This window comes from Gracilinanus agilis, chromosome 2 (genome assembly GCF_016433145.1).
Source record: "Gracilinanus agilis isolate LMUSP501 chromosome 2, AgileGrace, whole genome shotgun sequence".
Taxonomy (NCBI): Eukaryota; Metazoa; Chordata; class Mammalia; order Didelphimorphia; family Didelphidae; genus Gracilinanus; species Gracilinanus agilis.
In genome coordinates, this window is record NC_058131.1 from 243,137,947 (window position 1) to 243,160,987 (window position 23,041).

Below are 23,041 nucleotides of genomic sequence, written 5' to 3' on the forward strand. Positions count from 1 at the left end.
ATGTGCATTGGGGTTGAGAAGTGCATCAGTGGAGAGAATGCGCATATTGACAAAAATCACAATTTGGCTGAAGATTCCACAGGACTTTTTGGCCATCTTATCATACTGCTGACTCATATTTAGCTTTAAGTCTCCTAAAAACCCCAGGTGTTTTTCAGATGAACTACTAAGTCATAACTCTCATCCAATAACTACAAGGTAACCAGAAACTAGACAACTAGCAATGCAAAAAGTATGAATGAAGACAATACATACCTAAGTATATGAAAAAAAAAAAAAGAGAAAGTAGCTAAATATAAAGTAGTTTGGGAATAGTTAGTATGGGAATCAGGAACTGAACTGATGATTCTGCTATCTTTTCTCTCTAGCAAAAATGTCATCTCTGCCTTCATCCAAGTCATTGCTAGGGCAGCAAGGTAGCCAATCATTTACTAAGTTTCACTTTATCCTGTCTTTAGGACCCATTCCCTCCTCTCTTGTGCTACATTCATCACCTTTTAAACATTTCTCTTAGAAAGCAATAAATCTAGGGAAGCTTAGGTGGCTCAATGGATTGAGAGTCAGGCCTAAAAACAGGAGATCCTGGGTTCAAATCTTAACTCAGACACTTCCTAGCTGTGTGACCCTGGGCAAGTCTTTTAGTCGCCACTGCCTATCCTTTATTGCTCTTTTGCCTTGATAATATTGATTCTGAGATGGAAATTGTTTTTTAATTAAAAAATAATAAATACTGCATTTTGCCAGATGTAGAAGATAAATTGCTGCAGTCCAACCCAAGAGCTCTTCCTTTCTCAATAAAGAAATGAAACATTCACAAGACAAAAGCTACATAGAGGCATGGAAAAGGGGAAAGTATTGCCTCTTCTTCGGATTACTGAGTTTGCAGTATTCTAGAGAAATCAGTAAGAATATTCAAGGGTACCAGACCTTCCTGGGAGGGAAGGGAAAGAGGAAGGGAAAGCATCCATCTCCTGACTATTCCTTTACACCAGCTGTCTTCCATATCTGGAATGCTTTGCCCCATGACCTCTACCTCTCAGGCTCCATGATTCCGCCGAGACGCAGGCCAATTCCTCTGCAGGAGGCTTTCCCCAGCATCCTCAACTGTTAGCACCTTCCTGTCTAAAATTATCATCCATCTACTCTGCATATCTTGTATGTACACAGTTAATGAAATTGTTTTTTTCCCACTCAATTACAAGCATCTTGAAGGCAAGAACCCTGTTTCTGCCTTTTCTTAGCACAAAATACTAATTGCTTTAAAAATGTTCTTTGAACAGTGTCTGGCAGATGTGTTCAAGATTCCTGTCTTCGGCACATTCATACGGGCAAATGGCTAACAGTGGAGTTAAACAGTGATTCATAACAATTGGTTCTGTTTTCCATATTAACTGTTTTAAAGCTCAAAAATCTACAGCGTTTGATTACTGCCTATCAAATAGGGCAGGTGGGTGGTACAGAGGAGTGTTAAACCCGGAGTCAAGAAAGCCAGCTTCAGACATTTAACTAGCACCGTGGTCTTGAACAAATCACTTTACCTGTCTGCTTTGGCTTCCTCAAATATAAAATGGGCACCTATTCCCAAGACTGTTGCAAGGATCAAGTGAGATTTCTAAAGCACCAAAGAGGGATCAGTATGATGATGAAGGCCTTTTCTGATCTGACACTCAAGTTACTCCAATAAGTCTGCCGCCAACCTACCTGTCAAATTGTATACTATTCTCCTTTAGAAACTTCAATTCTCATACACCCTCTTTTGTCTCCATCTCCCTGCCGGCATCTCAACTGCTTGGAGCAAGTTTCTCTTTTTCCCTGCTTGTTTCAAAAGTTGCCACTTCTACCAGGAAGCCTTCCCTGACTCTTGTTTGTTTTGAATTGGGGAAGTGCCATTTAAAAGTAGTGTCTGTGGACATGTGGGGGACCTTGGAACTACATTTCCCGTGGTCCAACGGGTTTCCTGTTAGATGATGTCTTCAAGGTGAGGGATGGCTTTAAATATTGGGAAGTGGTTTGGAACTTCCTCTTGGCTACCTGGCTGGTGTAGGAGATACTTGATGGGCTCCGGCGGTAAATTTAAAAGTTAGTCAGGCGCGGTCATATATATTTTACCAACATGGCCATGGCTTTAATTAAACTACTAATTTCTCTTATTATATCAGTCTTTATCATTTTTATTCTTAACACTCTGAAAGTAATAGTACTATATTTTTCCTCAAATGTCTACCTCTGGGCATTGCTTTCAATTTCCTTTTTATCAAGGTTTGTTGTGTATTTTTTCCCCAAGTAGAGCAAGGACTTTGTTATACTTTCATACCTACCACAGAATTTTGCAGTGACAGAATTTAACAAATACCTTTCAAATTGAATTGCTTTTGCAATTATACTAAGAAAGGAACTCAAATGTCCTTACCACTGCATGGTGTAATAAAGTATTGAGTATTATTTAATTATAATGGCCAAGATTGGCCCCAGAGAAGACTCCCAGGATTCGAGCTGGAGTTTATAAATTCCAGTGCTCTCATTTTATATGTGAAGAAACTAAAGCAGATGGCCTTATCCAAGGTCATAAAGCTAGTAAGAGGCAGTGTTGAGACTAGAAACCAGAATTTCTTAACACCAATCTAGCATCCTCGCACCTAAGCTATGATGTCTCTCCCTTTTTTTCATAAAAGCAAAGTACTGTGGAGTCAGTAAAAACTGCAGACGCTGTCATATCTAGTTAATGTGTTGTTTAGTTTTGCTGAGAAGCCCTTTTTCCCCCCTCTCATTTATTCTTTTACAGAGCATGGCTATCTCGGTGGGGAAGGTGGGATTTGGAAATAAATTATGATATGAAAAGAGAAGATATCAATAAAAATAATGAAATAAAAAATGATACTGTTTCAATCTGTGTTCCTGCCTTTTCTGGACTTCATATCATGACCTGTTTTTTTCCCTTACAGAGGGTTCTTTTGCTCTTCCCTTTGTGCTAACTCTGCTAAAATCTGCCTGGGCAGAACCCCTCCTGCCCCCCATGCTGGGGAAGGCAGGTGTTAATCGAGCAGGCCTGGCACACAGGGAGTTATTGCTGATAGTAGAAGGAGCCAGAGGACATCAAGGGAAAGAGAAAGCAAACAAAAGGCCAAAGGAGAACAATTAACCGCTAATTCACACAACCAACCATACTCTGTGCCAGGTACTGTTCTAGGTCCTGAAGATTCAAAGAACCATCAGACCCTTAAGGGGCTCACATTCTATTGGGAGGAACAAGGACAGCAAATTGTATGTTCCTAGCCTGCTGAGACTGGAGATCACCACAATAGAGAGAAAAGGTTCCACTGAAAAATTAATGGCATATTAAAAAAAAAAAAAAAAGACCTGGACTGTGACTCTCAAGCACACAGTCTTAGAGGTGATTTTATTCACAATCTTGAGACTTGGGTTCAAATCCTGACTACCACTACTAGTCATGTATGGTCCAGGGGCAAATCACTATAATCTGAGCTTTACTTTTCTCGTCCTACTTCATGAGACTGCTGTGACAATAATCTACATAAATTGTAAAGTGCTTGAGAAAGATGAGCTGGGAATCTAGAGCATACTGATAGAGAGGTGATTTACTCAAGGTGCAGAATAAGATAGAAATTTTTGGACAGAGCCCATATGGGAATCTGTTTTGCTTGACTAAACTTGCAAAGAAGGTCTATTTGTTTGTTGCTGTTTTTTTTTTTTTAATTGGGGAACAAGTATAACAGGGTGCTAGTGCTGCCCAAATAAAGAATAAGAAAGAAGGCAAGGTTCATTGAGCTTTTCTTTTTAATGTACAGAAGAAAACAAAAATTCATAGAGAGAGATAGCAGAACAGCTTGGAAATGAATGCATTGGATTTATCAAATATATTTGTATTTATTTTATTATTATACATTATTAAACAAGCTGCATATGAAAGATTTACAATATCATAAATAATCTTCTGATATTCTTTCTAAGAGAAAATGTTTGAGTTTGTTGGTATTTGGTAAGTTTGAAGTAAAAAATTTTAAACCATACTTTGTATACTAAATAATATTATATATCTATATGCATTTCTATTTTTCAAATCTATTTAATCACTGGTGTGATTAAAACAACATTTAAAATCATTACAAAATTCATCGTGCCTTTTAAACATTATATTGTTTCCCAATGAATGGATACTAATACCATTTTCAGTGTTGTAAGTATTCCTTCCCCCAACTCTGATCAGAGCTGTCTATGCCTCAGTAAGCTGTCATAGTATAACGTAGGGTTTTTGTTGAGCACCAAATCTTTGACCAAGGCTGACAGTTCATTCCTAGTTGGGAGAATCAGCCAAAAGCTTGCTCTCCCGACTGACAGACCAGAGGAACTAAACTCACATCTTCCCCATAAGGATGCATCGGAAGAGGGCAAGTTTTTGTCACTCACCTACTCACTTCCAGTAGCTTCCTATCATCTCAGGCTTATACAATACAAATTCCTCTGGGTGGCATTTAAAACCCTTCATAATCTGGCTCCAGTGTAACCTTTCCCAGCTGATTCTACAGTTTTCCTTTTGCACATTTTTCATTTCATTGTTCATTCCAGTCAAACTGTCCTACTTGTGTTCCTGCACACACCACAGGACTACCATGACTTTTCAAAGTGTCCCTGATCCCTGCAATACTCGCTCTTCAGCATCAAAAGCATGCTTCAAAGCCCAGCTTTGCCACCTCCAACAGGAGGTTTTTTCTGATCGCTATCCCATCCCCGCCCCTGATCCCAATCACCCGCAATTACCCTGTTTCTAATATACTATCTATGCTATATTTGCTAAAATTTTCCACCACCACCATCACAAAGAAATGCAGGGAAGACTTCCTTTTTATTTTGGCATTTCCAGAATCTAGAACAGTGGTCAATAGGTAGTAAAAATGTGAACAAATGTTAATTGAATGAATGTGTTATATATGTGGAACTTTCTGCTCTTATGGCACTATACTTCCTCATCAGCTTCTACTCTGAGAACAAGTCTGGAAGTAATTTAAAATCCAAGCCACACAGAGAACCAAGCCATCCCCATCTCTCCCCATCCCCCAGCCCCATCCTGTCTCCAACTCAGATCTCATCTCCAGCTGCTGTGAAAACAGCCACATGGAAGCCATTCTGCTGCCTCAGCTCCAATTATCCACCCGTGCTGCCCCCACCCCAGCCTGAACTGGCTGGTGGGGGGGAGGGGAGCCCCCATCCCCAATAACATGGGATCACTGGCATGTAGCCACAGGATTGCAAAGACTACACTAATTCCTATAAAAAAAACTGCCAACTGCAAACAGGGCTTAGATTCTTGCCATTATCTCTCCATCTCATCTAGTTACACCAGCCTATGTACACTGCTACACAATAGGGAAGAGAGTTCAAATTAGTCCTTCAGTCTAAGCCTGGAAGATCTGATGTCACAGCAGGAGGCACCGAGTCACCCAGAGCTTTTTCCTTGACAACTCTTCCTCTTCTTTTATTTCTCACCCAAAGGTAGTGTGGTTCAATAAAACATTAACCCAGCAAGTCAGGATAGACTTGGATTCAAATCCCATCTCCAAAAATTATTAATTAGAAATCAAGTCTCTTGAGTTCAGTTTTTCCATTTATAAAATGGAAAGAATAGCACTTAAACTGTGATACACAATGATTGTAAGAAAATCACCTTGTAAACTTTAAAACATTCTAGAAAAACAATTCTAGAAGTATCAAGTTTGTCCTCAAAGAAGATATATAAAAATATACATCCCCTCTTTATAGAGGGAGGAGACTATGTATATGGAAACCTGAGAATTACGGACTTGATTTATGTGCTGCTTAGGTTATGTTTAGTAAAGCTGAACAGTGTATTTGTTTTTTTTTTTCATATTATTTGTCATAAAGGATTGCTCTCTGGGCTACAGTGGGAAATAATAAAATAATAATAATGAGTAGCATCTACAATAGACCAGTTACTCTGGTAAGCACCTATCTGATTTGATCCTCACAACAACATTGGGAAGGTAGGTGATAGAAGGATCGATAGATATGAATAAAAAGAACTAGATAAGCAGTGGATTTCAACTTGGGTCCTCACTCAACCCAGTGGCCTTTATTTGGGGGGGGGGAGAGAAATAGAAAAGGGAGAGGGAGGGAAGGAGAGGGAGAGAGACAGAGAAAGGAAGGAAGAAGAGAGGGAGAAAGGAGGGAAAAATCAAGAGGGGGAGAGAGAGAGGAAGAGGGAGAGACAGAGACAGAGAGAGAGGAAGGAAGAGGAGAGGGAGAGGAGGGAGAAATTGAGAGGTGGGGAGAGGGAGAGACAGACAGGGAGAGACAGACACAGACAGACAGACACAGACAGGCAGACAGAGAGTGAATGTGAGAGTAAGTTTGGAGATCATATAAACCCAGAGTCAAGCAATCAAGTCCCTAAATAATACCCAGGGCACTAACTGAGCTTGCTAACATCACTTCTCAAAGCTTCTTGAGAGGCCATTGTGCATATTTTAAAAACAGAATAACAATAGAGCAACACAATGACAACACATTTAAGTATTTTCCATCGAACAGCCTTGTCAGGTAGGTATCATGGATCTATCCTATTGAGAGACAGGGCTTAGGCAAGTGGCTTAATCTTTGTGTGCCTCATTTTCCTCATCTGTAAAATGGAGCTATTTGACTGATACGGGGAACTCCCAGGGGAGAGATGTCTTCCACAGTTGGTTCTCTGCACCTTCTATGTAGCTTGACCTTAAAAGAGGGACCTGGGTCATGTCAGTGAGAGGACTTGACCTCGGAGCTTCCTCCATGGAAGGCCAGCTTTCCACTTTTTAAGTCATACTTCTCCTCATCATCTCAGAAGGAAAAGGAGACAAATGCCCCTATTCTTTCACTCATCATTAAGTTCTTAAAAAAATTTCTTGCCTCCTGTCTTAGATTTTAAGGCAGAAGAGTGGCATGGGCTAGGAAAACTGGGGTGAAGTGACTTGCCCAGGATCACACTGCTAGGAAAGTGTGTGAAGCCAGATTTGAAGCCAGGACCTCCCATCTCCAAGCCTGGCTCTCTCTATCCACTGTGATAGCTAGCTGCTCCAAAAGCCCCTATTCTAAAAGTAAATACCAGGGGAAGAATTCCAACAGAAGTGTCCTGTTCTCTACAACATGACCTGGACTCTTCAAAAACCAGACAGCCAGGATTCTAGCTCCCACATTTAGCCAGGTCCTCAGAGGCAACAACTGTTTGGTTTGGGTCATTCTAACACCAGCAGTGACTGGGTCAGAGAAGACTGATTGCTGAGGGAGTGGTTGGGTGGCTCAGTGAATTGAGACCCTGGCCTATAGACAGGAGGTCCTGGTTTCCAAACTGATTTCAGATATCAGATTTTCAGATATCAGAGGTATGATATTGGGCAAGTCACTCATACCCCACTGCCTAGCCTTTATGGCTCTTCTGCCCTGGAGCAGATCTAAGGTAAGGGTTTAAAGAAAAAGAATGTGAAGAAAGGGACTCATTTAACAAGTGTCTGACATATCCTTTAATAAATGCTGCACACTGGAAGTAGCTGGGTGGCTCAGTAGATTTAAAAGTCAGCCCAAATTTGGAACTATGCCCAAAGAGCGCTAAAAGACTGTCTGTCCTTTGATCCAGCCATACCATTAGTGGGGTTGTACCCCAAAGAGATCATAGATAAAAAGACATGTACAAAAATATTTATAGCTGCACTGTTTGTGGTGGCAAAAATCTGGAAAATGAGGGTATGCCCTTCAATTGGGGAATGGCTGAACAAATTGTGGTATCTGATGGTGATGGAATACTATTGTGCTCAAAGGAATAATAAACTGGAGGAATTCCATGTGAACTGGAAAGACCTCCAGGAATTGATGCAGAGCGAAAGGAGCAGAACCAGGAGAACACTGTACACAGAGACGGATACACTGTGGCACGATCGAATGTAATGGACTTCTGTACTAGCAGCAATGCAATGACCCAGGACAATTCTGAGGATTTATGGAAAAGAAAACTAGCCACATTCAGAGGAAGAACTGCAGGAGTAGAAACAGAAGAAAAACAACTGCTTGAACATATGAGTTGATGCAGACATGATTTGGGATGTAGACTCTAAACAACCACCATAGTACAACTATCAATAATACGGAAATAGGTCTTGATCAGCGACACATGAAGAAACCAGTGGAAATGCGTGTCAGCTATGGGGGGGGGGGGTTGTTGGGGGAGAGAGTAAGAACATGAATCATGGAACCATGGAAAAAATTTTTTCTAAAAAATAAAATTTAATAAAAAAATAAAAAATAAAAGTCAGCCCAGACATAGGAGGTCCTGGGTTCAAATCTGAATGCAGACACTTCCTAGCTGTTATGACTAGATAAGTCATTTACCCCTCATTGCCTAGCCCTTACCACTTTTCTGCCTTGAAACCAATAATTAGTATAGATTCTAATACAGGATGTAAGGGTCTAAAAAAAAGGTTCAGTTTCTGTAAGCTCTTTGAATATAGTTTTTTATATTACAAAAAATTGGTACACGATTGATTCTAAGATGGAAGGTATGGGTTTAAACAAATGATTGATTATAATTGAGACCTCAATCTCTAACCTTTCATTTCCTCATCTAAAAATAGAAATGATAATTGTTGCCTTACCAACCTCAAAGGGTTGTAAGAGATGGCTCATGGAAGAATTCTGCAAATGATAAGGTGCTGGAAGGTAGAATTCATTACGTATACAATTCGGCTGCTGTTCCTCAAATATACTCTGAATGTTTCCAGCTCTTTGTCTTCCTGGATTCCTATGTTCCCATCAGCAACTCTCCCTTTCGTGCCCATCAAAATCCTTCTGACTCAACTTATAGCAAAACTCAAGGCTGTGTGACAAGGCCAGTAAATGCTGCCCCTTCTGAGGCTCAGTTCCCTTCCTCTTAAAATAGGAAACATAATGATAGGATTATATAGGATTATATCTCCTCTTGTGTTCATCTGGGCACAAATACGTACATATTTTGCCTGATTGCAGACCAAAGCACGCCATCTTTTACTTTATTCCATTCATGAGTTTTTTATGGTATATGTGCTGTGTGTCTTTTGTCATGACATGAGGGATATAGAAATATGTATTGCATGAAAGCCCTGCTATAACCTATATTAGACTAGTTACCGCTTTGGAGAAGGGGAGAGAGGAGAAAGAGAATCTGAATCACAAAATGTCAGAAAACAACTGTCAAAAATTATTTCTACATAAAATGAAAAAAATGTTAAACTGTATAAAAATAAAATGTAATTTTTTCTAAGCTGTCTTCCAACACAGACATTTTACAGTCTCACCAGCTCCAGATTATGAGCCTATGATTCATTAATTCATCCAGTATTTACTGACTGCCTCCTAAATGCATAACATTGTGCCAGGCACTGAAGGGCTGCTGGTGTTCTCCTTTGACAGAGGGGAAATAAAATGGATAGTGCATGGCAGGTAAGCAAGCCCTCTGGGAAGTAGGAGGCTGTTCAAGAGGGATAGGGTCTCCTTCAGGGTGGACAAGAATGGTCCCAAAGGCTTGTCAATGCACAGCCTACCTGAGCAAGCAGCCAGTCTACCAGTTTGCTCCCAGGAATCACAGATTTGTAGGTCTTCAAGTGGTAGTCTCTGTCTCTGCATTAAAATATAAATAAATATAAGGAAATAAATGGGGGTGGGGAGACAATAGAATGATAGATGAATATACAGCTAAATACACAGAGAGGGAGGGGAGGGAGGGAGGGAGGAAAGGGAAAAAGGGAGGAAACAGAGGAAAGGGGAGGAAAAGGAGAAAGGGAAGGAGGGAGGTAGAGAGGGAAGGAGTAAGGAAGGAAGGAAGAAAGGAAGGAAGAAAGGAAGGAAGGAAGGAAAGAAGGGAAGCGAAGCCTCCATTTCTATAACACTTGACAGCTTGCAAAGCAATGTCCTACCAAAAGCCCTGATTATCTCCGTCCTATATTTGAAGAAACTATAGCTCAGAGAGACAGCCATTTGACCATCCATAGGACCTAGATAGGTTTCCTGTTCAAGAAGTAGAGAAGCAACCCAGAAAGGAGGTTGTTTCATAGGATTAAAGACTAAGGGTCAGAAGGGGTCATGAGTGCCAATCCCTTCATTTTACAAATGAAGCAATTGAGGTACAAGGAGGTGAAGTCACTTACCCAAAGACACACAGCTCATAAATGGGATTTGAACTCAGGACTTCCTCCATCAATCAGAGGAATGCATTTGGTCATAGAGCAAAATCTAGTGCTAGAAGGTGCTCAGAGGCATTCTAATCCAATGCCTTCTCTTTATAAATAATAGCTATTACATATATTGTTTGCAAAGTGGTTTACATATATTATCTCATTTAATCCTCCTAACAACCCTATGAGACAGATATCTGTATTCCACTTTACAGCTGAGGAAGCTGAAGCAGAGAGAGTGACTTAACTAGGTCTCAATCTGGGGGCAAGCTTTGAACTCATGTCTTCCTAACTCATGGCCTAACATTCTATACTCTTTATGACTTTACCTTTGGAATAGAAGAAATTAGGTTTTTAAAATAGAACTAGCCAAAGTTGTCCCCAAATTGTCCCAAATTCTGGGAAGACAAGTTTATCCCAAGCCATTCTATAGTTTCGTTCAAACCCTATATTCCACTCAAGAGTGAGTCTCAAGAAGAAAAGAAGGAATGAGAATCCTGAGCCAGGAACTCCTACGCTATGTATGCTCAATCCATAACTGAGTCTCCCCTTGTTGATGCTTTTTTCAGTCTTTTTTTGTTGTTTTGTTGCTTTTTAAAATCATTTTCCAGCCACGTCTAGGTCTTTGTGACCCCATTTGGGGTTTTCTTGGAAAAAACACTGAAATGGTTTGCCATTTCCTTCACTAGATAATTTTACAGATGAGGAAACTGAGACAAACAAGTGATTTCCCAAAGTTGCACTGCTAGTGAGTGTCTGAGGACAGATTTGAACTCAGGAAGATGAGTCTTCTTGTCTCCAGGTCCAGCAGTCTATCCAATGCACCATTGCATTGTCCCTAGGGATCTCCACTACAACCATCCCTCACAAAAGGTTAAGCAGCCTTTGTTTAAAGATTAATTAGTTAGGAAATCCTGTCTTGCACCTGAGCAAATCTGCCTCTTGGCAACCCCCAACTCTCACTCCCACCTCACCCTGTCTCTCTTGGGGAAGATCTGTCATTAGAGCCTAAAGGAGAATTCCTTCCCTCTTTTTATCCAACTGCCAAACTTCAAATGACAAGGGCAAGGACAGGTGTCAAAGGGAAAAGAGCAATGGGGCAGCCTGCCCAGTAGGGCACCTGCTTGGCCCAAGGAGACACTCTCTGGCATGAACCCAAACACAAGTCTTTGAGCTTAGCTTCCTGAGGAAAGAAGTGAGGATGCTGGAGATATGGAAGTTTTCCGACTATTCCAGGAGGCCCGAGATAAAGTTCAAACTCTCCTTATTTTTTATTATCTCAGCTAAATCCCTCAAATACAATGCCTGATAACTTGAATGGGGATAGATATTTCCCTATATCCAAGAAAAGAAGATAAGCTAACATCTATTGACATGTGCCCTGAGCATGGCTTCTTTTGAGCTAGAGCTGGTAGTTACACAATCAGAAAATGTAAAATGTAAGAGCTAGAAGGGGCTTTAAAATATTAGGACTGGAAAAGATCTCTCACAACTCTGACAGCCTATGTTCTAAAGTCTTCAACAGAACCCAGAATGTAAAAAGCTAAAAAGAAATCTAGTGGAACACATTCTTTTAAAGAAAAGGGAACTGAACCTACATTTCTCCAACTAAACTGTAAGCAAAGGGACTCTCAGTCTCAGGAAAGACAGTAGAGATTGCTCTGCATTCTGTAAGCTGCTCCGTATATACCTGATGGCTTTAATGGGATGAAACAATAATGGCACCATCCTTCCCCAGCTGCCTCTTCCCTCTAGGCAGTCACTGAAGTATGTCATGATGGATAGTACCTAACTATGCCAAGGGGCTTTCCCAAAGAAACAGGCTTGTCCTTCCCTGGAGAACATCTGCCCAGCACTTCTGGAACCTGTCAGTCAGTCCAGCCTAGGGTAAGGTTCCTGAGCTGGAAGGGAACTTCAAAGCTTATCTTCTCATTAATAGGTAAAGGGGTATAGGACCATGTGTTAATGTGAGCACGGCAGCCATTTGAGATTCAGGGATCCACAGCTGGTATAATTGGGGTTGGAATCCCAAATATTGAAGCCCCCAAGACTTCCTACTCAAACCTCGGCAGGAAGGTAAGATATTCTCGGGAACAGACCCAGGGAGGAAGAGAGAATGGACACCAGGGGCTGGATGCACTCAGGCCTGAGTGAGAATGTGACTCTGACTAGCCAAATGTAGACTCACTTTTAGGATTGCCTGGCTACTTCTCCATTCTAAAAAAAAAGAGAGGAGGCAAGACATTTAGGTTAACTTGTATATGTTAAAAGGTCAGCAGCAGGGAAGAGTTAAAAAGTTCATGAATATGAATCAAATCCCAACTTTTCCATAAATGAACTCCCACAAGTAACTTTCAACAAGTCGTTTCCAGTGCCTAAACCTCAATTTATTCTTTTGTAATATGAGATGAGACCAAATAAATTCTATGTTCTATAAGGCCATTTCCTGCCTTGTTTTAGGTTTTATGTTCTAAAGTTCCTTCCAACTCTGGCATCCTATATCCTTAGGTCTTTCCTGCTCTTGGGTTCTATAGAAAAGTCGGTAGGATGTACTAAAAGGAATGTCAAATGTAGAGTCACAAAAAAACCTTAGGTTCAAACCTTAACACTGTATGTGTGTGTGACTTTATCTAGATCTTACTTCACTTTGTCATTCACAAAATGAGAATAATTAATACTTATAGTTACCTATGTTAGAGAATAAGGATTATTGTCTAGGAGACCAAATGAGATGAGTAAAGCACTCTTCAACAATAGGAAAAAAGAGGTTGTGATGAGTAGTGGATACAGAACTGGCCTTAAAGTCAGGCAGAGTCCAAGTCCTGCCCCAGATCCTGAAGTATACTGGCCCTGGGCACTCACACTAGGAATCTCAGGCTATAGTCTGTAAATTGCAGGAGGAGGACTGATTGGACACTGGTAGGTAGAGGACATTTCCTTACCAGGAGTTCTCTAAAGTCCTGAAATCTCCAGATTAGATAGCAATAGTAGTCCTTCTTAGTAATAATATGAGGCACAGGATGAGAGAAGTCAGAAAGAAGGTGAGCCAGACCACAAGGAAGGCCCCACAGCAGAGATTCTCATAACCACAATTATCAAAGGGAACTCAAAGAAGAGCAGTCCAAAGAGAAGGAATGCCAAGTTGGACTTACTTGATCACTGGAATGAAAAGGCTATGCAGCCGGCAGTAAAGTCTCACACCCTAAAGGAAAAAATGGAATCAGAATTAATTAAATGCTTGCTATGTGCTTTTTTTACAAATATCTCACTTGATCCCCACTTTCAAGCTAAAGAAACTGAGGCCAACAAAGGACCACATGGCTAGCAAGTAACCAAAAATGCTGTCAATGAGGAATCCTCAGTAACCAACACCCAGAGAATACACATCCCCTATAAGAAGTTTCACAAAACACCTATCAGAAGTTTCCATTCACAATTATGCCCAGTAACAGCATAGCTTTGGAAGAAGGAAGGAGAAGAGGCTAGAAGAGGACAGAAATAATTCAAAGCATTAGGTCATTCTACAACTCATGAGACTTGCCTTGGGAATAAAGTCTGATTATTTTTTTCTCCCCAATTAATTTACCTTCTATCTTCTGCTCAGTGAATACTGAAATAAGTCTGGCCTCTCCGAGCACATGCAGGATAATGGTGTGGTAGCCCAAAGGGACAGACACTTCTTTGCAGAAGAAAGTCAGACCGAGATGGACTCTTTGCTGTGGGTCACCTATCACATTCCGTTTGCTTCTCTTATGGATTTACCATGCTAGTTTTTCTGATCCTTAGTGGTGCCTGGATCTTTTCTCCTCTACTGAACAGTAAATTCCACCAAGGCAGGGACAGTGTCTAACTGTCACGTAAGCCCCAGTCCACAAATACAGGGTATTATCCATAACAAAAACTTTGAATGAGTGTATGAATGAAATTCCTGCCATTAGAGAACTCAAGGGCTAAAGTTTTTCCTTTTGGGACTTTATAGATTAGTCTGAAAAGATAGCTATGGGAAAATGCCATTTATAACTTACTATAAATGATTATCAGGGGCTTGTTTTTCAAATGGCTGAGACATAGCCCCTGAGAAATGAGACAAACAATTAAGTTTGAACTGAGGGAAGAGAAGGGAAAGTAAAGGCCAGAGAATAGAATACTGTCCTGGAAAGGTCAGCAAAAGATATCAGTGTGTAATTTGGGATGAAAGATGACCATGGGAATGATCACGTTCATAGGGGAAATGGTTCTCAGTACTGAAGTCAAATTTCCAGGAGAACAGAGGAGCAGCTAGGTGGCACAGTGGATAGAGCACCAGACCTGGAGGACTTGGATTCAAATGTGGTCTCAGACATTTCCTAGCTCTGTGATCCTAGGCAAGTCCCTTAACCCCGATTGTCTCACCCTTACTGCTCTTCTATCTTAGGAATGATACAACAGACAGGAAGGGTTTTGTTTTTAAAGCCACAGAAGTCTGAGTCTCAAAACAGATCTGGTGACTCTGGAATTGAAAAAAATCCTTCTGGGGAGTCTCCCCACAAGAGGGAGAGAGGGAGGAAATTGTGATTCCCCTAAGGATAACTTGAAAGTTTGCCTCTGGTTTGGGAAAAACTGTCCTTCCCTACTAAATCTGAAGGAAAAAGAGAAGCCCTATGATTAGTCAGAGTGAGCATAAGGACGCAGGAGAGCTAGTCTACTGCAGGAAAGAAGGACAGACCCCTCTCAAAGAAAGCCACTGAGGTGAGGCCCAGTACCTTAGACATGATGTCCTCCAGCTCACTTCTTGGTTTGTATGTACCATCATCATACCGGAACCTGTACATCACTTGTTCATTCTTAAACTGATGCTTATCTGAAACTAAAACACAAGGCACTAATGAGTCCAAACCATGCCAGTCACTGTTGCCCCCAAGCCTCAGGCAGTATCTCTATCCTTGGGACTCATCCAGAAGAAATAACAGAATTTCCCCAGCCTAATCTCTTTCTCATTCAGTCTGCACAAAAGGGGCCACTCTTCAAGCCTCCCTAAGAAGATTTGCCTAGATTCTTACATGAACCACATAACCAGAGAAAAAGTCCACAATGTATTTATTTTTTTTTTTAACGTCAAACAACTAAAGCAAAAGAACAATCACCATGCCCAACTGTCGTCCTGTTTTAGGGCTCAGCTTCACAAATAAGATTTCTTGCCCAATATTCCTTTGCAAGGGAGGACAAAAAATAGGAAAACAAACAAAGCAGCCTCAGTTGCCAGATAACAAACCTGTTGGCCTCTATATACAGTTAGGTTTTCAAAGACTGCTGTCAGGAGCCTGATTCATGTTTGGGGAAGTATTAAGAAAGTCCTTTAACCTTAAATATAACTGACAAGTATGGGAACATAATCAAACCTACTAAGTAATTAAGCCAAAGGGGAATTTCCCTTATCATCAAGGCAATCCAAGGTATGATGGGAAGAGCCCAGGACAGAGTCTAGTGAGTCTCATGAATCTGCCACTAACCAACTTATGTACCCCTGGGGACAAGATTACTTTGCCTCAGTTTCTTCATCTATCAAATAAGAAGGATATAGCTTAGATTACTTCTAAAACAGAGGCAAAAAAACAGCTTGTGAACCCCAGATGGACCACAACACTCCTGAAGTACAGTTTGAACCAGGTTAAAATGCAGTTCCTAAAGTTGCTGTACTAATTAAAAAAAAAATACACACACACACACACACACACACACACACACACACACACACACACACGTGGGATTTTCTAAGTCAATATGTGGCCTATAAGGATACTTATATATGGTTTATTGGCCCTCTATTTTATTATTAAATGTTTTGAGTGCATGAGTGTATGCCATCAGAAAGCTGTGGGGCCAAAGTTTCTGTTTGAGTTTGTTACCACTATTTTAAAAGATCCCTTTCTGATAATAAGTTCTACATTCTAAGTTCCCTTCAAGTTGTAACATCCTATGTCTTCCATCTCTGACATGTTCTATGTCCTACAGCTCTCTTTTAGCAGTGGCATTTTGTACTCTATGTTCTAAACTCCCAAATTCTAAATTTCCAGTTTAGAATAGTTAGAATCTATGTATGCATATAAATATGAGGCTTGCTCATAACTTATGAGTAACAATAGCAATGATAAAGGCATCAGTTCCCCTAACATTTCTGCTCCCAACATTAGTAATGGACTCAACAGGGCTTCCTTGGACCAAGTACCTGTGAGACAGCAGAGAAATTCCCTTTAAAGATGATGGAGAGGTCTCATGCCCAAAGAGGAGATAATAATTCTAAACATTTATGATTCTGTGATTCTAAAGTTTTAAGAGTCTAATAATAACTGATATCTCAATAGTATTTCAAGGCTGACAAACAAAGTAGTCTCTTCACAAGTAGGCTGGACTAGCTAAACTCCAAAAACCCATTTCTAACTCCTTGGAATAAATCCCAGTGACAGAATTAGACAACCAATGACTAGTAGCTAGAAGAAACAAAAAGAAGGTCATTTAGTACCTTTCATTTTACAGTGGAGAAAATTGAAAAACAGAAAAAGTATAGTGACTTGCCCAAGATCACACAGATAATAACAGGATTTGAAATGCAAATATTATTCATTTTACACAAGAAAAATGAGGTCAAGTGACTTGCTCATAGTCATACAGTTACTAAGCTCTGACTCAAACCAAGGTTCTTTCCATTTAGCCAAACAGCTGTCACCTCCAAATCTCACACAGAATAATTTCTTCCTATTTTTTTTTAACAGGCATAACAGGTACCTTAACCAGGAAGAAGAGATCTTAACCAGGAATCTGCAAGCATTTTTTAAAAGTATTTTGATAACCATATTTTTGTGTAATTGGCTTCCTTCATAACTAGAGTTATTTAATTTTATGCCACTAAAAATATTCTTTTGCGAAAGGGTCCATAGACTTCAGACTACCAAAGACATCCATAACACAGAAAAGGAAAACACAAAATACCTGAAAGGGAGAACTCAAATGCTTATTCCATTGTGAGTCCTTTGAAGCCCATTGTAGCTATATCATGATTATGATTAAGTGAAAAAACTAATAGATAAGTGATCCATCGAGAGAGTAGACACTCCCCAGAATCAAAAAGGGAAAAAAATTATATCTAATTTACACAAAATGCCTACAGGGTGGGTTGCACTTACCATGTACCTGGCATGTGGGTAAGAAGTTAGAACCATAATCATAATAAGTAACCGCTGTGTTTTTTAGTTTTACAAAGGACTTAACATTTATTATCTCATTTGATATGAAAGAACCATGAGACTCAGAACCCCCTACATCTCCCACCTCTACCATTTCCCCATGTTCCCCAAAGGTTAATTCAGGGACGAAGAGGCTAGAAATCCAACAACAATAACTTGCAAAAGAAGAGAAGCCGCCTGACATACCATCAGTATGGTCGTTGGGCCATTTCTCCATATATGGGGATGGCTTAGGTTTGTGCTATTTTCACTCCCTTACCCAATTGTCCCCTAATTATATATAACTCACTGGAAGATGACTGGTTAGCACGGTAAAGGAGTAGAAGGGGGGTGGGGGTCCCACTTGTTCACATACCATTCAGACTCACAGAACAGAAAAGTCCATGAGACTCATTAGGGCTGAGCTCCAAGACACTAAGTTAACTGGCTAGAGACCAACAGGAAGCCACATTGTGCCCCATGTACTCACCATGATGGATGATTCCGTTTTCCAGCAAGGCTTGACCCAAGTTGACCCCTTCTTCTGTTTTGCTTATCTCTCCAATCTCAATGAGCCAAGCCACAAATTCACTGCAGAATGGAGACAGATCTATTGAATCAATTCGACTACCCATGTGCCCAGGACTTCGGGACAAATATAAGAGGAGGTTTTGTTCCTCACCTACTATCATTGCTTAGGGGAAAAGAAGAAATTCTGCTAGCTAAGGGAAATGCACAATGGATCCACTTTCACATCCCAGCCTACTCTTTGCTATTCACCCCATCCCAACACCTTCTGGTCCACTGGATTTTGTAAACTATTCTTTGGGGTAATCATTTCTTTCCTGATGGTACAAATGCCTATAGTCCACTAAATCAAGTCAAGCCCCAGAGCTCATGTCATGCTTCATATGTCATCCAACTATCCACACAAGCACTATGAGGAAGATCTGAGTTCAAATTCAGTCCTAGAAATGTATTAGCCATGGGAATCTAGTCAATCAATTACCTCTCTCTCAGATTCCTCTCCTATAAAATGTGGGTGATAATAGTACCTACTTCAAAGAACTGTTGTGAGAATCAAATATATGTATGGCATTTTTTTTAAACCCTTAACTTCTGTGTATTGACTTATAGGTGGAAGCGTGGTAAGGGTAGGCAATGGGGGTCAAGTGACTTGCCCAGGGTCACACAGCTGGGAAGTGTCTGAGACCGGATTTGAACCCAGGACCTCCTGTCTCTAGGCCTGATTCTCACTCCACTGAGCTACCCAGCTGCCCCTATGTATGGCATTTTAAGTATAAAGTAATATATAAATGCTAATCATTAGTAGTTTTTGTTCCTAGAGTAAAAAGGAAGGAATCAGGTATTGTGTTATATATATAATTGTGTATGTTTGGTTTGGGGGGGACACAAGTCAATATCTTCATTACTTGTTTAAAATAATGTCATATGACTCCTTTATGGCCCTAAGCCCCATCTTGTGATTTACAAACCCAAAACAACACTGGCCACCACTCCCTCACTTGTATATGTCTTGAAAGCAGGGACTACTCTTTGGTATTTGTATCTCCCCAATATTTTGACTCAAAAGGGCTCAGTAAATATGAATCATTTTCATTCTCATGCCAATAGCATTATTCCTTACTTAGCCAGCCCATGGAATAGAAGGAGCATGGAAGAGGTTGAATAACTTGTTGGGTTCTTGTCCCACCTGAGACCAACTATAACTCACTGGCTGGCCTAACCCAAGTCAGTTCCTCTCTCTGGGACTCAGTTTCCTCATGTATAAAATTAAAAGACTAAATTCATTGATCTTCAGTGTTCCTTCCATTTTTGACATTCTATATCCTAAGTCCCTTGCTACTTCCATGATGATATAAATCAACAGATGAAGTACTCGTGGGAAACAATAATAATAAAAGCTAGCATTTAAATAAATAACAGAAAGTTGGAACTCTTTGAGGTAAGTTCTATGAATAGCCCTATTTTTCTTTTCTTTTTCTTTTTTCAAAATCTTTACCTTCCACCTCAGAACCAATACTATGTATTGGTTCCAAGGCAGAAGAGCAATAGGGGCTAGGCAATGGGGGTCAAGTGACTAGGCCTAAGGTAGGCAGTGTCTGAGGCCACATTTGAATCCAGCACCTCCCATCTCTAGGCCTGGCTGTCAATCCACTGGGCTACCTAGCTGCCCTGAATATCCCCATTATAAAGATGAGGAAAACTGACTTGCCTAAATGTCTGAGGTAGTATTTGTCTCCAGGTCTTTCTGAACTCCAGGTGTAAAATCCTATCCACTGTACCATATCTATGCCCTGTGTCTACTGCTATGAGCTGACAGAAAAGGCAAAGTTGATATTGCCCCTCAAAATGTTTATAGTCTAGGGAAACAGCACTCACCCACACAGGAAAAGTCCTGATGGACATGTACAAAGCACATTTAAGTAGGAGTCAGAGAACAAACTGAGCACAGAGGGAACATGGAGTGTGCATGGTGTTGGGTCAAGTTAATTCAGGAAGACTTCCTAGAGAAGGTGAGTTTTGCAAGGATTCCCAGGGTAAAGAGCTGGACTAACTAAGTAAGGTTCCCCCCTCTAAGATTCTAGAACTCTGGGATCTCAAAACTTCTGTGTCAAAGTTTCTGTGGTTACAAGAGAAGAGATTTAAAGCTGGAAAAAAGCTTGGAGATCACAAATCCCGTATATCAAGAAGTGAAAGGGCTATCCAATCCACCTCCCTCATTTTACAAATGAGGAAAGTGAAGCCGAGTGTCTTGTTGGAGGAAGATCTCCAGGAGAATGGTGAGAAATCTAGCGCCAGAAGCTGAAACTCCAGACCTGGTGGTCCTGACATCAACCACACTCCTAAATAAAGTCTGGGAATCTTTGAGTCTAAAAGAAAGTTTTAAGATTTCACAATCTGGCTCGAGCAGCTAGTAGGGGTTAAGACAGAGAATGGCTTGCACTGAGCTGAGAATCTAGGGGAATAATCCTAGGAAGGGCCAAGGAGCTAGCTGAGCCGAGGAATAGAGGTGATGCTTTGTCTCCATAATTGATGTCACCCTTCCGGGTGGGATGGGACCCCTAACAGGGCTCTCTGGGCCCCAGCCCATCTATGAGCTTAACAGGGCCTTACATCAGAAATGTGTTACTCTCGGGACCAGGAACAAAAGGAATAGCTGAGAGCCAAACAGTCTCCAAGAAATCTGGGTTCAATAAAGCCTGGCCGCTGCTGCCAAATCAAAAAGGGTTCGCTGCCTATCAAACGCAGCATTCCAGGCTCCTTCCAATTACAGGCTAGGACTGGAAATATTTTTAGCCTTTCAATGTTTTGCTCAAGCTGAGTGCCTGACTCATCCATCTGTAGGTAGGTGCATGTGTTTGAGGGGCAGACTAGATGGGGAGGCCCTAAATTAAAATTACTCTATTCCAGGGGAGGAGACCCCTGGGGAACATGAATTGCTTTAGGCCTTCCTGCCCACACCCAACCTCAGTCCCCCTAGTAGTTTCTTAAAGTCCAAGACAACGGGGGAAAGAGAGAAGTTCTTTTGCAGCCAGCTAAGGGGAACAACAGATGTTTCTCACCCACATAAGGGAAGCGGAGACAGCTGCCCCCACATTGCCCCATTCTGTGCCAAGGTCTGGGATCATTCACAGGCCTGAGGTCCAGCAGAAGGGGGAGAAGAGGACTTCTTCATGGCTGGCAGGATAAGCATGGCACAGGCCAGTCTATCACATGGCCTGGGTTTCTGTCTAGACCTGATGACAAGCACTTCGGCCCAGACTAAGGAACAGGCGTTTATTTGGTGAGTCAAGTGGCAAATGAGGAAAAACTTCCTAACAAGTAGAGTTTTCCAAAAGTAGAATGAGCTAGTGCCGAGGTAGGGCATTTGACATCCCAAGAGATCTTAAGGACAGGCGAGGTGATCCCTGGTCAGGTAGGCTATAGAAAACATTCCTATTCAGGAACTAAATGACTTTTGCAGTTCTGTCTTAACCTCTGAAATTCTGTTCTGCCATGTTTTAAGAGTCCCCATGGGGAAGGAGAGGGTGCCCCTCATGATTAAGTTAACTAGTAAGAAATGCCCCAGCAGGTCACTGAGCCATTGTACCCAGGCACAAAAATCACATTATCAGTCAGCCTATTCTAGTTACCATTATCTCATCATGCCTTAGAAAAGGAGTTCTTAAACTAAAGTATTCTAAAGAGTCTAAGGATATATTTCAGGAAGCACATAAATTTGAATGGAAAAAAATTCTATATTTTCACTAATCTCTAAACGAAACTGAGCATTTCCTTCTATTATTTAAAAACATTCTTCTGAGAAGGGGCCCACCACAATGCCTGATGCCACACCCAAAGTGACAAAGTCCTGTGTGCCAGAAGAGAATTTAAGAGTTTGCAAGGACTCTGACTAGAGCATAAGATCCTAGAGAATATGTCTGTTTTCCTTTTGATTTTGTATCTAGGAGCTAGCTAGCACAGTGCTTCACATAATTGGGGGAGGGAGGGAGACTGGTTAACCCTTACCTTTTTTTTTTTTTAAACTCTTACCTTCTCTTAGAAATGATACTAAATATCATATCCAAGGCAGAAGAGCAGTAAGAGCTAGACAATTGGGTTGGAGTGACTTGTTCACAGTGGGCTCTCAATCCATCTCACTGCCCCCATAATAAGTGTTTAATGAGGGAAACTGAGTCTAAACCCAGCTGGCCTGGCACCACATGGAGAGACCTAGAAGGGTGAGGTGGCTTGCTCAAGACAAGATTCAAATCCAATCCCCTTTCCAATATACCACCCTGCCTTCCCAACCCTGTACCTCTCTCCCTCATCCTGATGGCCCCCTTCTCTCCCATCCAAACTACCCTGAAGGGCCAGATCAGATCTCAGAATCTTGGGAGGCTCCACAGTAACTTGGCACAGCTCATTAAGGTCTAAGATATAGTTAGGTTGCAGGTCAGTGGACAATGATCATCGCAGCATAAAAAGAGTACTCCTTCCCTCCTCTGACCTTGAATAGCACCAACAATCTGCAAACTGAGCGCAGAGTTGTTGGTGGTCTTGAGATATATTTTATCGTTCCAATTAGAATATAATCTCTTCAAGGACAGGTTTGCATGTCTGTATTTACAAGACACTTGTTAAACCACATTAGACCTGGAAAGGAAGGCTCTAGAAACAAACCACCCGGATCAAAATCTCTCAGATGGGTAAACAGATTTAGGAAGTGACTTGTCTAAAGTCACCAGACAATTCAATAGCCAAAAAAAAAGTGACTCCTAATTTCCCCATTCATGCCTTCTTTTACTACATCCCCACCAAGGCCCAGCATGAAGGACTAACATGTTCCTTGAAAGGTAGCATGACCTAGAAAAAAGAGCACTGAAGTGCCCTTGTAACCTTAGGCAAATTAGAGTCTTTGCTATCTCATTTATTAAATAAAGGGGTAGGGATGGCTAAGTGGTTAAATAGATAGGGAGCCAGACCTGGAGATGGGAGGTCTTGGGTTCAAATCTGACCTCAGATACTTTCTAGCTATGTGACTGAGCAAGTCACTTCACCCCATTTGCCTAGCCTTTACCACTCTTCTGTCTTAGATCCAATACTTAGTACTGGATTTTTAACCCTTAC

At 41.1% G+C, this 23,041-nt stretch overlaps 1 protein-coding gene across 1 annotated transcript in view; it reads right to left on the reverse strand.

The window, feature by feature from the left end:
* PREX1 (phosphatidylinositol-3,4,5-trisphosphate dependent Rac exchange factor 1) overlaps positions 1-23,041 on the reverse strand; it is a 230,217-nt gene that overhangs the window by 64,088 nt on the left and 143,088 nt on the right. Inside the window, exons 11-14 of the mRNA XM_044663811.1 lie at positions 17,898-17,998; positions 14,951-15,054; positions 13,361-13,410; positions 9,579-9,654 (exon numbers count right to left, since the gene is read on the reverse strand). Of these exons, the coding sequence (XP_044519746.1) occupies positions 9,579-9,654; positions 13,361-13,410; positions 14,951-15,054; positions 17,898-17,998 (331 nt within the window). The remainder of the gene's footprint in view (positions 1-9,578; positions 9,655-13,360; positions 13,411-14,950; positions 15,055-17,897; positions 17,999-23,041) is intronic.